This window comes from Octopus bimaculoides, chromosome 4 (assembly GCF_046866305.1).
Source record: "Octopus bimaculoides isolate indiv1 chromosome 4, ASM4686630v1, whole genome shotgun sequence".
NCBI classification, from domain to species: Eukaryota; Metazoa; Mollusca; class Cephalopoda; order Octopoda; family Octopodidae; genus Octopus; species Octopus bimaculoides.
The window spans coordinates 19138819-19155545 of NC_142931.1; the positions used below are offsets into that span (position 1 = coordinate 19138819).

General features: G+C 38.8%; 1 protein-coding gene across 2 annotated transcripts in view; it reads left to right on the plus strand.

Moving 5' to 3' along the window:
- Nucleotides 1–16727, plus strand: part of LOC106881343 (uncharacterized) — a 152710-nt gene that overhangs the window by 29100 nt on the left and 106883 nt on the right. For both annotated transcript variants that reach the window (XM_052966923.2, XM_052966924.2), the window contains 2 exons: nt 9884–9970; nt 12877–12986. In XM_052966923.2, coding sequence (XP_052822883.2) covers nt 9884–9970; nt 12877–12986 — 197 coding nt within the window. The remainder of the gene's footprint in view (nt 1–9883; nt 9971–12876; nt 12987–16727) is intronic.

Here is a 16727-nt window from a genome sequence, read left to right on the forward strand (position 1 = left end):
GAGCAAATGTCTAGGTTAAGTAAATTAGAGATATTAAATATATAAAGGAGTACATTCAGGTACAAGATTTAAGCGAATTTCCTATAATCACATAATGAGTATCATGTATAATTAAATTTTATGGTGAATTTTACAGAAAAAGTATAAATTGTCACACATTTCTAAGCTATAAAAACTATAAAAATATATAAAGGATATATAAAGGCATAAAATTATAAAAATAAAATATAAGAATCTATAAGATATAATGTGTAATTAAAAAATATATAATACTATGAACTATAAAAACCAAAAATATATATAAAAGGGTATATAAAGGCATAAAATATAAAAATATAAATTATAAACAAATTTTTAATACAGTTCTATATTTAAGAGATGAGGAATTATGTACATTATTTACATTTGACAGATATTTGTCCTCATCTTATTTGTTGTTAACACTACGTTTCAGCTGATATACCCTCCAGCCTTCATCAGGTGTCTTGGGGAAATTTCGAACCTGGGTTCTCATTCCTAAGGTATTTTTCGATGTTATTATTATTATTATTACTATTCAGGGCACTGCCTGGAATCGAACTCGGAATCTTGGGGTTAGTAGCCCGCACTTTTAACCACTACACCATATGCTCACGGGCATATGGCGTAGTGGTTAAGATAATAATAATAATAATAGTAATAATATTAATAATAATAACAATGATAATGATAATAACATCGAAAAATACCTTAGGAATGAGAACCCAGGTTCAAAATTTCCTCACGGCTGGAGGGTATATCAGCCAAAACGTAGTGTTAACAACAAACAAGATGAGGACAAATATCCGTCAATTGTAAGTAATGTAAAGCAATTAAGGATATGAAGATAGGGAAAACCCCTTAGGAATCACTACTGAGATGTTTAAAATATCTGATGGATATATGTGAAAGCTAGCATTAAAATTTGTTTCAAGAAGAAACAAAAACAGATTGTTGAGCATATCAATGCGGTTATTATTGTAGGCTTCTGCTGAAGGACTTATTTTATTTTGGCAAGGTCATTACCCGGCAGCATGGCAACAGGTTATGACTAGTAGATACAACTTAAGGTTCTCTTTCAGTCATGTACCCAGTGTTAGAAAATACTAGTGAGCACCCCTAAACCAAGAGTAGAGAGAGGGTGTTCATGCAGGGTTTACAATGAGTGATTGGTAGGCAGTCAATGCTTAGTAGGGAGTCTGAAGGTGTAGCGTATGAAGTTGAGGTGGGGACTGGTATTGGTGACTACACTAGCAACATTGGCAGCAACAACACCAATAACTCATCCACTAATGACAACAGCAGCAGCAATTACAATGGTGGTGGTAGGGCAATGGTGGCAGTTACATCAGCAGTGTAACATCAAGCAGGAATGGCAACTATGACAACAATACCAACAGCTACAACAGCACCAGCAATGCATCTGGTAGTGATAGCTACAGCAATATTGTTGGCAGCATCTGCAAAAACCAAGTTTGTATCCAGCAATAGTAGCAACAATTGCAGCAATGCCAACAGCTGCACCAGTAGCTGCAGCAACAGCAGCACCAGGAATGGACCTGGCAGTGACAGTAGCATTGGCAGTGACAACGACAGCAACAACAGCAACTGTAACTCCACTAGCACAAGAGCACAGACTTAGAAATATATCAGTTCTACAGGTGGCCTGCTCAAGCATCAACTCAGCAACCACAGGTCCCCATTTAGGATACCAGAGAGGCACAACATCACATGCTAGCTACATATGGTGTTTAAAAGAGGAATGTACACTATATATAATTAAATGGAGGCTTCTGAAACAATCGTGGCCATATCTCAATGTAAGCTTTGCCTTGCTGAAAGAGTAAGAATCCTGAAAAGTTCACTTGACCCAGGGAGCTTTTTAAACTCTAAAATAGAAATGTTTAGTCAGTGCCTTCATCAGAGGAAATTCATGTTGGAAACATGAAATTTCCCATCTATCAACTTTAGAAATGCTGCCAGGCTTGGACATATTCAGCAACCCCATCCTAGACATAACTGATACCAGTCTGAGGGGAGTAATGCCACCTCACTCAAGGCTTTGCCAGTACAATTTCATTCTGGAATTTTTTTGTTTCCAAAATTAACTAACCATGATGTTTTCCTCCCTTTAATTGTAGAGAGGTTATGTGCTTCCAGCCATTTGAGTCTACCAAGTTGCCTATTCAGCTCAGCCCATTATAAGTGTGAAACCAATGGTCACTCTCTAACCAGCCAATAACAAACAACTTTCTTAATATATATATATATATATATATATATATATATATATATATATATATATATATATATATATATATATATATATATATATATATATATATATATATATATATTCTTTTATTTGTTTCAGTCATTTGGCTGCAGTCATGCTATATGTTTATGTATTTGTTATGCAAAATTCCTAATGTGAAATTGTGTGTTGAAGCAGATGGTATATTTGGTGATGGTCATATTTTTTTGTCAATTAACGACATACAATATATACTTCTTCACTTCAGCTTTATTATTGTTTTTATTTTAGTGTCCTTTGAAATCTTTTGTCCCACCTCCTGTGACCTCTTCAATGACACTCAATTCCATGTGTCTCCATTTTCTCTTGATGTTTAGTACATTCTAACAGAAAGACAGATGGACTAAACAGAACAGGAGGAGACACATGGGATGGAGAGTTGCTGAATATCATCATTTAGAATCTGTATTCCATGCTGGCATATTTATGTATATACATACATACATGATGATGATGGCTGTCCACTTGTGACCAAGATTCTAAATGATGATAATATTTATATACATAAGCGCAGGCATGGCTGTGTGGTAAGAAGTTTGCTTCCCAACCAACTTTGTGTTGACTGAAGCCTTGTGAATGGATTTGGTAGCCAGAAACTGAAAGAAGCACATCGTGTGTGTGTGTGTGTTTTCCTGTCTTCCATTGCTTGACAACCAGCGTCAATGTGTTTATGTTCCTGCAATCTAGCAGTTCAGCAAAAGAGACTGATGGAATAAGTACCAGGCTTAGAACCCCCCCCCCCCCCCCAAAAAAAAACTTGGGTTGACTCATTCAACAAAAATTCTTCAGGGTAGTGCCCCAGCATGGCCACAGCCTAATGACTGAAACAGGTAAAAGGAAAAAAACTCTGTGTGTCTGTGTGTGTGTGTGTGTCCACTGGTTTGATTCTGCTATGATCAACATAGTTTTTGTAATGGAATATCAAATATTTTTTGTAATGTGCATATCAAATGTTATTTGATATGCACCTCATTTCCATTGTTAGCTCCCTTGCGTATTCAGAAGCCATCATCTTCATTTATTTCACATTTACAGATTCAAACAAAGCCATGCTCAATGTATTCCATCAAAACCTTGGCTTTGTGAATAATGTCAAGGTCATGTCAAACTGACACACACACATATATAAATATGTCTATTATATCTTTTACTGTTTCACTCTTGGTCTTTGTCTGTCTGTCTGTCTCTCTCTCTCTCTCTGTCTCTCTCTCTCTCTCTCATACACTTACACATAGTCATTCATTTCCTCACTATACCTATGATAATTATGTATATATTTGCATATCATCAAATGCAAGCATGACTAAATAGCTCAGTAAAAACTGATCACTAACAGTGTATAGTATTAGCATTGGCATCATCATCGTCGTCAGCAGCAGTAGCAACACTACTGGTAGTAGTAGTAGGAGGAGGAGGAAGAGGAGGAGAAGGATCAGCAGCAGCAGCAGCAGCAGCAGCAGTAGCAGTTGCAGTAGTAGTAGTAGTAGTAGATGATGTATGAAAGGCCCTCTGTTTAAAAGACAGCTGTAAGTGCAGTAAGTAAAATAAACAAAGCTGTGAAGTAACTAGGATATAATATTTTCATTGCTTGCTCTTCAATGCAGCCATTTAAAACTGTCTAGAAGGAAAAGAACAGCATGTTGACAAATAAATCATATTAATGTTTTTTTTCTCTTCTGTGCATGTGAATTTTTACATTTCTCACAGTTCCATCTAGTTACTGCTGCTTCTATTGTTGTGGATTTTGTTGTTGTTGTTGTAGCTGTTGTTGTTGTTGTTGTTCTTCTTCTTCTTCTTCTTCTTCTTCTTCTTCTTCTTCTTCTTCTTCTTCTTCTTCTTCTTCTTCTTCTTCTTCTTCTTCTCGTTGTTGTTGTTGTTGCCTAGCACTAGGTCACATCTGACGGAAAATAAACTTATGGTCAATACTGGATTAAGTAAAAACGAAAAGGTAAAATTACCTTCCCAATTCATACAGACTCATAAGGGCTAGTTTCCCGGTTTCAGTGGCATATATATTCCCCACCTGGACGGGACGACTGCCCTTCACATTTTTGCCACCTTAGTGGACTGGAGCAATGTAAAATGAAGTGTTTTGCTCAAGAACACAATGTGTTGTTTGGTCCAGGAATCGAAACCACAATCTTAGAATCATAAGTCCAGATCCTAACCATGAAGCCATATGCCTCCACTGCTGGATTAAGGCTTAAACACAGTCCAACAATAGTGTGTGTCTCTTGGACCTTTCCATTGTCTGTTGACTAGGCATCAAGACATTATAAGTGTGGGATGTTAATTAATAACATCCACTCCTGGGCATTGTGGTCTTTGAGTTCAAGAACTGATATGGCCACACGAAACTCAGCTTGCGAAGACTTATTGGGGCAAGCGAATAGTGAAATCGGGATAGCACCTGTGCCCAGCGTTGCCTTCCTGGTACTTGTGCTCGTGACATGTGTAAGGATTTTCGAGCGAGATCGTTGCCAGTGCCCCTGGACTGGCTCCTGTGCGGGTGGCACATAAAATACACCATTTTGAGCGTGGCCGTTGCTAGTACCGCCTGACTGGCCTTCGTGCGGGTGATATGTAAAAGCACCCACTACACTCTCTGAGTGGTTGGTGTTAGGAAGGGCATCCAACTGTAGAAGCTCTGCCAGATCAGATTGGAGGCTGGTGTTGCCATCCGGTTTCACCAGTCCTCAGTCGAATCGTCTAACCCATGCTAGCATGGAAATCAGACGTTAAACGATGATAATGATGATGATGATGATAAGTGACCTACGAGGGGCTGCTGAAAAGTTCCTGGCTTTAAAGGTGTCGTGAAAGGTCTGGCTGGAGGACCAAACTTCCAGGTTCTTTTCCAGGCCTTAGAAAACTGAAGGGTTGCTGCAATAAGCGTGTGAATCTGAGAAGGGAATATATTGAGTAAAATCATAATCAACTGATCCTCCTGTATTTTCTCTTACTCAAAGCCAGGAACTTTTCAGCACTCATCATAGACCACAACATTCCCCCTCAATGGGATGCAAGTCCATCATAGGCTACTCATTTACAGCTGAGTAGGCAAGTGTTTTGTGCAAGAATACAATGTACTGCCTGTGGCTGTGTGGTAGGAAGTTTGCTTCCCAGCCACATGGTTCTGGGTTCAGTCACACTGTGTGACATCTTGGGCAATTGGTTAGTGCCTGTTATATTGAATGGAGTGATGACAAAGAAAGCAGGTTATTCGGTGTTAGTGATTATGAGAAAAAGGAGGTGGGAGTGGATGTGATGGTGATGAGGGCAGTAGGGTGAGGGTTGGTCTGAGAATATGGAATGTTGCAACCGGAGGATGTTGGGAGAGGTAATTGCAGACCGAAATGCTTCACACAAAAAAAATCATTATCATGTAAATAGAGACAGATACGCAGACACACAGACAAACAGACACACACACGTGCACACGCACATGTATGCAAATACTTACACTGATGGGGAAGTACATATGCTTGTGAAGAAGAGTTTACGAAGTAAAAGAAATCAATGAAAAAAGGTGTATGTGTGTGTTTGTGTTTGTGTGTGTATGTGTGTGAGTGAGATAAAATACAAAAAAATGAAAAAGAAAAGAAAAGAAAAGATAGAAGACGATTGAAACACCTGTGAGAGTGGGTTAATTGCAAAGACATACACAAATACACACAGGTATACATAAACATAAACAGAGAAATACATATACACACACTCACCTATATATAAAGAAAACGTACAGGTGGATATCTATCTACCTATCTATCTATCTATCTCTCTATCTATGTTAATATATGTATGTATGTATGTATGTATGTATATACACACACATACATTAACACTCATTCATACATACATACGTACATACATACATACATCGTGGCACTCAATCACTTATAATGGTGAAGGTTCCAGTTGATCCAATCAATGAAACAGCCTGCTTGAGAAATTAACGTGCAAGTGGCTGAGCACTCCACAGACATGTGTACCCTTAACGTAGTTCTTGGGGAGATTCAGCATAACAGAGTGTGACAAGGCTGGCCCTTTGAAATACAGGGACAACAGAAACAGGAAGAAAGAGTGAGAGAAAGTTGTGGTAAAAGAACACAGCAGGGTTTGCAACCACCCCCTGCCAGAGCCTCATGGAGCTTTAAGTGTTTTCGCTCAATAAACATGCACAACACCCAGTCTGGGAATTGAAACCATAATCCTATAACTGCGAGTCTGCTGCCCTAACCACTGGGCCATTGCACCTCCATACATACATACAATCATACATATATACATACATACATACCTATATGCACTCAAACAAGCACCTATTTCACTTATCTATACATAGAAAAGTAAGAAATAAAATCAAAAATTAAATATGTACATACGCATGCAAACACATCCACAAATACATCTGCTATTACAATATGTACTCATGTGAATATATGTGCGCATATATAAAGATATAGAACATTCATACATATTTACACACATACATGCACATATATGCTTTTATGCACACACACACATATAAACACATGAATATATAAGGTTGCTTCCCAACCACACGGTTCCAGGTTTAGTGCTACTGTATTGGTGCTAGGGAAAGTGTCTTCAACTATAGCTTTGAGCCAAACAAAGCCTTGCGAGTGGATTTGTGTCTGTGTTTGTCCCCCATCATTGACAACCGGTGCTGGTGTGTTTACATCCCTGTAGCAGTTCAACAAAGAGACCAATACAACAAGTACTAAGCATAAAAATAAGCCCTGGGGTCGAATTGATTGACAAAAACACTGCCATGGCAGTGCTCCAGCATGGCCGTAGTCAAATGACTGAAACAAGTAAAAAAAAAAGTACAAGACTGAAAGAACATATGTATATATTCTTATGTGTACACACATGGGTGGATAAGTTTGTGAGATTGTGAAAGGAGGGTAACAGATGTTTATAGATAGGAATAGATGTGAACATAGTGAATAGTAAGCACAGGTGGTGACTAACTAATTGGTTTTCCACTTGTCTATATTGTGTCAAGTCACTCTTGGGTGCTACTGGTAACATGTAATCCAGTACAACCTGTTGCATGGTCGGATTGTCAGTGACTAAACTGGGAACCCCACCAAGCTTGCTTGGTGAGGAGGGTGTTTGTTAGACCCATCAAAGGGCACAGGAATTCATGAGCAGTCAACAGCCATCCAACAAATGATCCTGGACAAGATCTGGAACTGCATCCAATGACAATGGGCTTTGCCTTGAGGAAAATGGAGCTGCCTCTTAATTTGTCATTGCTCCCAGGTCTGCTCTGGTCCAGAGCGATAGCACTTGTTAGGACTAAGAGAAGGACAACTCTGAACAAAACCATTCAGGACAGGGAAGTCCTTTAGCTATAAACCGGCATATTCCCTAGATGATGATAACACCAATCTAAAATCTGTGTGACATCAACACATCAGCACTTCCCTAGACTCAGGGTCTGCGGCATAATGCTGCAGTGCTATATGGAGCCATTCATCTTGGTTTACTGGATAACTCCTCCATGCAGTGTCAAGTTAGTAGGTCACGGATTGTGCAACCATTTCTCCACTATAAACTTCTTAGTGCAATCGTTTCCTACATCATTTACGATTATGTTTCAAAGTCCTGTGGCATTGAGTGCCGAATGGCAGGGGCAGGCTTAGGCTGGCTGGAAGCCCTTAGTTCTGTACTTGCACACAGGAAGTCTCAGCAAGATGGTCATTTGCTTCCCGGATGAACAGCCAAGACTCTCAGTCCTACTGAAACAACTGAGCAGTCTTGTTTAGGGATGCTCTGCTCACTCCAAGATGGGGATGGGCATAGGAAATGTGGCCTAAAAAACGCCTGCTCACACATCTGATCTGGATGGATAACCACGTCCATCGGAATGTCTTTCAAATGCGGTGGAAACATCAAAAGTAAAATTCGACCTCTGAATGTTGCAACCTGGAATGTTCGCACTTTACTGGATGACACCAACACCTCCCATCCCAATTGCTTCCCTGCCCTTGTTACAGCAGAACTCCAACGCTACAACATCAATGTTGCTGCCCTCAGTGAACTCGCTTCCTTGAGGAGGGGTCACTTATGGAGGTAGGTGAGGGATACACTTTCTTCTAGAAAGGTGACCTTGCTGGCTCCCGTCCCCACATGCATGGCATTGCTTTTGCTGTCAGATCAGCTTTGGTCCCATCACTAACTGAGTCACTAGTTAGCATCAGTGAATGGTTCATGACGATGCGCATCCCACTAATGCATGGCTGTTCGCCCACACTGCTTAGTGCTTATGCACCAACTCTCACATCAGCCAAAGAGGACAAACATGCCTTCTACATTTCCCTGCATGCTGCCCTGCAGCGTGTTCCATGTGAAGACAAACTCTTGCTTTTAAGCGACTTTAATGCGAAAATGGGATCAAACCATCACACTTGGCATGGTATTCTCGGTAGGAATGGCCAAGTTGGTGTCAAGCAAGGATGCGTACTTTCCCCGGTCATCTTCAACTTCTACATGGCAGCCATAGCCTTCCACGCCAGGCATTCATTGAAGCTGAAAGATGCAATAACTATCAGATATCGGCTGGATGGCAGTATTTTCAATCTGAGGTGCCTGAAATTTGCAACAAGGGTGTCGTCTCAACACATCGAATTGCAATATGCAGATGATATGGCACTTGTCAGCCATAGCTCTGCTGGCCTTCAGAGGCTCTTGGACCACATGTCAAATGCATACAGCCATGCTGGTCTAGTCATCAATACCAAGAAGATAGAAATCCTCCAACAGCCTCGTTCCCCTGACACCAACCCATGCCCCTTCCATATTGAAGATGTGACGATTGCTAATGTTAACCAATTCACGTACCTTGGCTCAGTCCTCAACAACACTCTCGATCTGACACATGATATTCAGTGCCGCATTCGTCTTGCCTCTTCTGCACTTGATTGGCTAAGTACTTGTGTCCTTCTCAACAAGAACAACATCAGAACAAGAGTGGCTATTCAGAATGCTGTTTGTGTCTCAATTGTTCTATATGACTGTGAGTTTTGGGTGCCCTACTGGCGTCATACCAAGATGCTTGAACGGTTTCATATCTCTCACCTTCAACAACTTCTTGGTTTACATTGGTGGAACAGGATCCCTCATGCTGAGATACGTGGCCAAACAAACAGCCAACAATTGGAGGTAACAATCACTAACTGCCAACTCAGATGGGCAGGGCATGTCATTCGAGTGCCTTCAAACCGATTGCCCCCACCTTGTTATATACCGCAAACTTGAAGATGGAAGATGCTCAGTCGGTGGCCAGTACAAGTGCTATAAAGATCACCTGAAGGCAGGTAAATGAATAATTTTCTTTTTAACCCTATGACATGCTTATGCTAATGTCTTGGCAATTTGTATATCTTTTAAACTTTTATTGGTTTCAGCAAGAGGCTGTGGCCATGCTAGGACACTTCCACATTGATTTATACCGTTTTCACTCAGATATTTCATTGCTGAATGAATGCCTATTCTATTTAATTTCTCATATAATTTCAGTAACTTATAACAACCGGCTTCGACAATATGTCATTCTAGACACACGTGGAATTGTTTCCTGGAAACCAGATTGGATAGATTCTAAAGGTAATTCGAATTACAAAATTTCTCATTCCCACTTTTTCATATCTTTGACGATGGTGACGATAATGACAATGATGACAACAACAACAATGACAATGACAGCAATGTCGATGATGATGACAGCAATGTCGATGATGATGACAACAATGATGACTACAATGATGATGAAGATGACTACGATGGCAACGATGATGCTTGTAGTGTTATTGTTGTAAATTAGGCCCCAAATCAGTTCTGACTGAACAAATCTATGATGAAATAAATTCTGGCCATGACCATCACATATTTCTGTGTGTTTACATGTATCTAAGACTACATTATTGTAATGTGTCATTCCAATTTTTTTTTTAAGATGGTAAAGTGTTATTTGAGAAAGACTTGACTACTATTTTTGCACACCAAGCAACCACCTAAAGGTTCCTTTACTGGCTTGAGCTTTCTTGACGTTATTGATGTTGTTGGTAGTAATGATGATGATAGTGAAGATGGTGATGACAATGATGGTGATGATGATGATGATCCAGAGAAAAGAATGCCATTCTACATGACATAACATTTCCCTGATTACTTATAATGCAATATAAACAAAACTAAGACATATTTGATATTTAATATTTGCGTGTGTGTTATTCTAAGGTCGTGATAGATATGTCATTTGTTGTAGATGCGTTCAAAAGGGAACTGTATTTTGTAATAAAGATAGTCTCTCTACCAATTCATTGGCTACATGTATCATCCCTAAATTGATAGAGGGGACCACAGAATGAACTTAATCCTCCAAACACATACCATCATAAAAAGCAAGAGACAGCCTAAATCTATGAAAATCACCTAACTCAAGCCTGAATACACTTAACAGCAACACTGAAGCCGTCAGTAAAAAAATGCAGAAGACCCAACTATGGAATATGCATCAATTTAATTGAGGGATCAGAGTTTTCCTTCAAACAGGGACAACGTTTCACGGTGAAAAGCAGCTTCACATGTGCTTCGGAGAACCTTATATATGCACTAACCTGCTCTGGGTATCAAGAGCAATACATAGACCAAACAGAAAACAGTCTACGTCAAAGGGTGGCTCTGCACAGATCCCAGATCAAAATTCCCCAAAACAGAAAAATAGCATTCAGCCAACACATCAACATTTGCGCCAATAACAAAAATCCAAGCTTCAGAATATTTTTCCCCTCTATCAATTCAGGGATGATACAACCTGTAGCCAATGAATTAGTAAAGAGACTCTCTTTATTACAAAATACAGACCCCTTTTGAATGCATCAACAACAAACGACATATCCACCATGACCTTAGAATAACACACATGCAAATATTAAAAGTGATACATTCAAAAGAGATAACCAAGAATTCATTAAAAACAGTCCCAATCACTACTACCATCCACAACAGCCACATTTAGGTCACTTGACCATTTAACATCCTACTTCTATCATACCACTCCTGCATTCTTCTTCTTCTTCTTCTTCTTCTTCTTCTTCTTCTTCTTCTTCTTCTCCTTCTCCTTCTTCTCCTCCTCCTCCTCCTCCTCCTTCTTCTTCTTCTTCTCCTTCTCCTTCTCCTTCTTCTCCTCCTCCTCCTCCTCCTCCTCCTTCTTCTTCTTCTTCTTCTTCTTCTTCTTCTTCTTCTTCTTCTTCTTCTTCTTCTTCTTCTTCTTCTTCTCTGCCAAGAATTCACAATGACCTCAAACCCACCCACAGGAGTAAACAAGAGAGACAGAGACTGGCAGAAACAAGGAAAATGCCCCTTGTATTTGAATACTATGTAAATATTCTTTTAAAAACTTTTCATTTAATTTTTCCAAAATTTAATTGTTTTCCATACTTACAGTTGAAAAAGTCTCAATGGTCGAAACCAGTACTGAAATGTTTTTTATGATAAAATTATTTTAGCATTTTCTACCTTGACTTTTTTCCATATATATATCAACTCATGTGTTCCTTTTCAACCTTCTACATATATATATATATATATATATATATATATATATATATATATATATATATATATATATATATATATATAAAAGCACTTACTACACTCTTGGAGTGGCTGGTGTTAGGAAGGGCATCCAGCTGTAGGAACTTTGCCAGATCAGATTGAGCCTAGTGCAGCCTTCTGGCTCACCAGTCCTCAGTCAAACTGTCCAACCCATGCTAGCATGGAAAGCAGACATTAAACGACAATGATGATGATGATGATGATATATTTATAAAGTTCCTCAACTTGTAAAGTAGGTAAGATTTGATTAAAGGAAAAGCATCTGGACTGTTTTGTGGAATTTTGATCTGGGATCTGTGCAGAGCCATCCTTTGACGTAGACTGTTTTCTGTTTGGTCTACGTATTGCTCTTGATACCCAGAGCAGGTTAGTGCATATATAAGGTTCTCCGAAGCACATGTGAAGTTGCTTTTCACTGTGAAACGTTGTCCCTGTTTGAAGGAAAACTCTGATCCCTCAATTAAATTGATGCATATTCCAAATAAGTGACCATCCAACGAATGCTCCAGTATAGATATAAAGCAAATGAAATATTGAATGATGTGCATGATCCTTTATATTGACAATGAAGATAAACATTGACAAGAAAACTGCATCAGGTGAGTCACTCCCTTCATCACTACCACTATTAGAGATGCAGTGAACCATTGATTGTTTCATCAGAAACCTATAATCAATAATACTATTATTCACAAGGTGTGACTTAAAATATATAAATAAACCATTAAACAACCATAACATAACCTTTACTTTCTTTTTCTCTTTGTCAATTTAAAAGATGAATTTGAACTGTAATTACTTTCTTTTCCTTATTTTACTTTGTCAATTTAAAAGATGAATTTGAATTGTAATTAGAATTTTATTGTTGTTAAATTCTTTTAATCTTATAATAGTAAAACGAGTTCTGCTGTACCCAAAATATCAACATCGTGTCATCACTAAGCTGCAATATGTCAAGAAATATAACTGCTATTTCATTCTCGACAAAGAGTTTACTGTCAAGGTAAAAAGAGAATCAATGTTTCATTTCCACTCAGTATTGTTTTATTTTTGTTGTTGTCATTGTTGCCACTGTAGTAACCAATTCAATATATGTTTGTCGCCTTACTTTCCAGCTTCGCCTTACTGGCACTCGTGCCGGTGGCATGTGAACAAAACATTGGACTGATTCCTGTGCAGGTAGCACGTAAAAAGCACCCACTACACTCTTGGAGTGGTTGGCGTCAGGAAGGGCATCCAGCTGTAGAAACTCTGCCAGATCAGATTGGAGTCTGTTGTAGCCATCTGGTTCACCAGTCCCCTGTCAAATCGTCCAACCCATGCTAGCATGGAAAGCAGACGTTAAATGATGATGATGATGATGATGATGATGATGATGATGATGTCTTGATAAATTATATCACACCTTTTACACATTAATGGTAATATGAAATATAGAGGTAAAATTAAAGCCAGCTGTAATTGTTAAACTCAATCTGTACTATTTATGCCAAGTCTTAGAGGAAACATGGTACCAATGACCTATTTCAGAGCTTTTGGAATTCTGAGGGTGGAAAATACTTGGCAAACTTGGATGTTCGGATCACTTTATATCTATAATTAAATCATTTCATGATGGGATGGAGGCTTGGGTCAATGTTGGTGGTGGTATGGCGGGACCCATTCCTGTAGAGAATGGTATCAAGCAGGGTGACATCCTTGCCCCAACTCTCTTTTCTTTGTACTTTGCTGCTGCTTTTACTCATGCTTTTACTAAGGTTAGCTCTCTTGGAATATATGTCAGATATTGATCTTCTGGCTGCCTCTTTAATCTTCGCCAATTTTCTGCCAATTCAAAGGTTCTCCAGTCTACTATTTGTGACCTCCTTTATGCAGATGACTGTGACTTAGTCACTCATACAGTGGATGACATGCAAATACTCATGAATTGCATTTCTGCTTCTTGCAAGGCATTTGGACTTGGCATTAGCCTGGACAAGACTGTTGTAATGTTCCAGCCTGCACCAGCAAATCCATATGTGAAACCAGCTATCTTGGTTGAAGGAACAATTCTGAAGGTAGTAGACAAGTTTGTCTACCTGGGCAGCACACTCAGCCGTTTTTGCTCCCAGGATGAGGAAATATCTTTTAGGTTGCAGAGAGCAACTAATTCCTTCCGGTCTCTTCAGTCTTGTATCTGGTCCCAGCATGGCATAGGAAAGCAAACAAAAGTTGCTGTGTACCGTGCATGTGTACTGACATCGCTCCTCAACTCATGTAAGACATGGACTCTGTACAAACGTCAGGTAAGGGTCCTTGAATGCTTTCATCAGAGATGTCTCAGGCACATTCTCAATGTTGGCTGGACCTCAAAAATTCCAGACACACAGATCCTGAGGACAGCTGATACCTTGAGTATTGAGGCGATGGTGCACAGGCACCGGTTACGTTGGACTGGACACCTTATTAGAATGAAGGATAGCAGGATTCCTAAGCAGATGCTATATGGAGAACTTGTGAATGGAAGGAGACTCCGGCAGAAACCAAGGCTGCGATTTAAGGACTGTGTCAAATCCTCATTAAAGGCCTGTGATATGCAGGACACTGACTGGGAGAACAATGCGTCATCACCACGGATGGAGGAAGCAGGTTAAGGAGGGGATCGACACTTTTGAGAGAGCATGTATCCAGCATGAAGAACTTAAGCGAGCTGTGCGCTTTCGTGCAGCTCATATAGTTAATGGGATAAGCTTAATCTGCAATGTTTGCAGTTGTGTATGCTTGTCAAGAGCAGGGCTCATTAGCCACCAATGGAGCTGCAAATGCAAAATATAAGTTAGTCCTAGAGCGCACAATGTTCCTGAAGGTCGGCAATGGTCTTCCTCGGTCACTAGTGGACGGCCATCATGTATGTATGCATGTATGTATGTAATAATATATAGATAAGCTAATGGGATAATCGTTAATAATACAAGTTAAAACTACTGGAGTGTAACTGTTTCCTATCCACACACTCACACACACACATGCATTGCATTATGTTGATCTAATAAGAAAGGAATGCTCAATATATGCTGTAGAAGATATGGTTTTTTTTTTTTATTGAAGCAGGAACATGATTGTTTTGCAACATGAGTTTTAGCGGTATGAAACTCAAGCTGTGAGATAAATTCTCACTATCTTCAACAAAAAGCCACGTACATACATACATGCATACATACATACACCACTAAAACTCATGATGCAAAACAATCATGTTAGCTTCAGTTTGTGTTTCAATAAAAAAGAAACCCATATCTTCTACAGCATATATTGAGCATTCCTTTCTTATTAGTTCGACATAAAGCACGCACGCGCATGTGTGTGTGTGTGTGTGAATAGGAAACAGCTATACTCCAGTTTTAACTTGTATTAGCGGGGATTTTCCCATTAGCTTATCAGTTTTCTATATTTTATTAGGAACCATACAAATCTTAGATCTGCTAATATTTTAAGCTCTTTCTAATCCCATCTCCTTTATGAAATGTTATGAGTAAAATGATTGTTACGACTGAAATAATTATTATGCCTAAAATGATTGTTGTGATTGAAATGTCAAAAAACCCTGGCAGACATAGGAATGTAGTTGTATCTGTTTTTCCCATGTTATATATAAACACACCTGAAATTTTCATACTATTCACATCAGAATAGTCTCAAGAAACAGGAAAGTAGCAAACTGGCAGAAACATTAGCACACCGGATGAAATGCTTAGCAGAATTTCGTCTGTCTTTATGTTCTGAGTTCAAATTCCGCCGAAGTTGACTTTGCCTTTCATCCTTTTGGGGTCGATAAATTAAGAACCAGTTGTGTATTAGAGTCGATCTAATCGAATGGCTCCCTCCCCCAAAATGTTGGGCCTTGTGCTTAGAGTAGAAAAGAATAAACAGGAAGTAACTAGTTTTTTAATGGTGTCTGCTGTCATTTGTTGATACAGTTGCTGTTTAGTCCCTAAGTCAGCCTGACCCAGTAAATATATAATCAAAAGTATTCCAGCTGTGACCAGCCTACCTTTGTGCAGAGAATGGAGGATTATATTATCCAAAGATATGTTCTAAGATGGTATAGTGTAATTTTAGGGAGATTTAGCTGCTATTTCTAATGTTTGTTTGTTGTTGAGGTTTGCTATCTATGTGTGAAGTTTTTCTGCTAAATGTTGACTAGTTCACTTCCTGTTTTTCTGTTGTTTTGTTTTTCTGTGTGGAAAGGTAAGAGAGATATACTATATAAATAGCAATGTATTCCACAAATGTTTTGTTTTTTCAGTAATAGCTTTGACATTGTAACAAATCCAAAAACCTTTGATATCCAGCTTTATTCAACTCACAACATAACAGAATCAACAAACAAATGACATATCTGAAACAACAAAAAGAAATCTTACATTGATAAAATAAAATGTTGTACAAAATAATAGCATAAAATCTAACAATAGCTAAGAAACAATATTCTCCTCTGCTAAAGTAAACTGAAGTTTGTTGTTTTTCCATCATATAGTAAAACGTACAATGTCAACTGAAAACTCGCACAAATTATGAATCTCTCTTATATTATAGATTAGTGAATCATCCATGTCATATTGTTCATGCTTCTGTCACTGATATGTTGAACAATGCAGAGGCAAATAATCTAGTTTAGATTTCTGTTGCTCCTAAGTAGAACTGTAAAGGAATGAATCCTTCATAATACCGGTTTAAAATTTTGGCACAAGGCCAGCAATTTTGG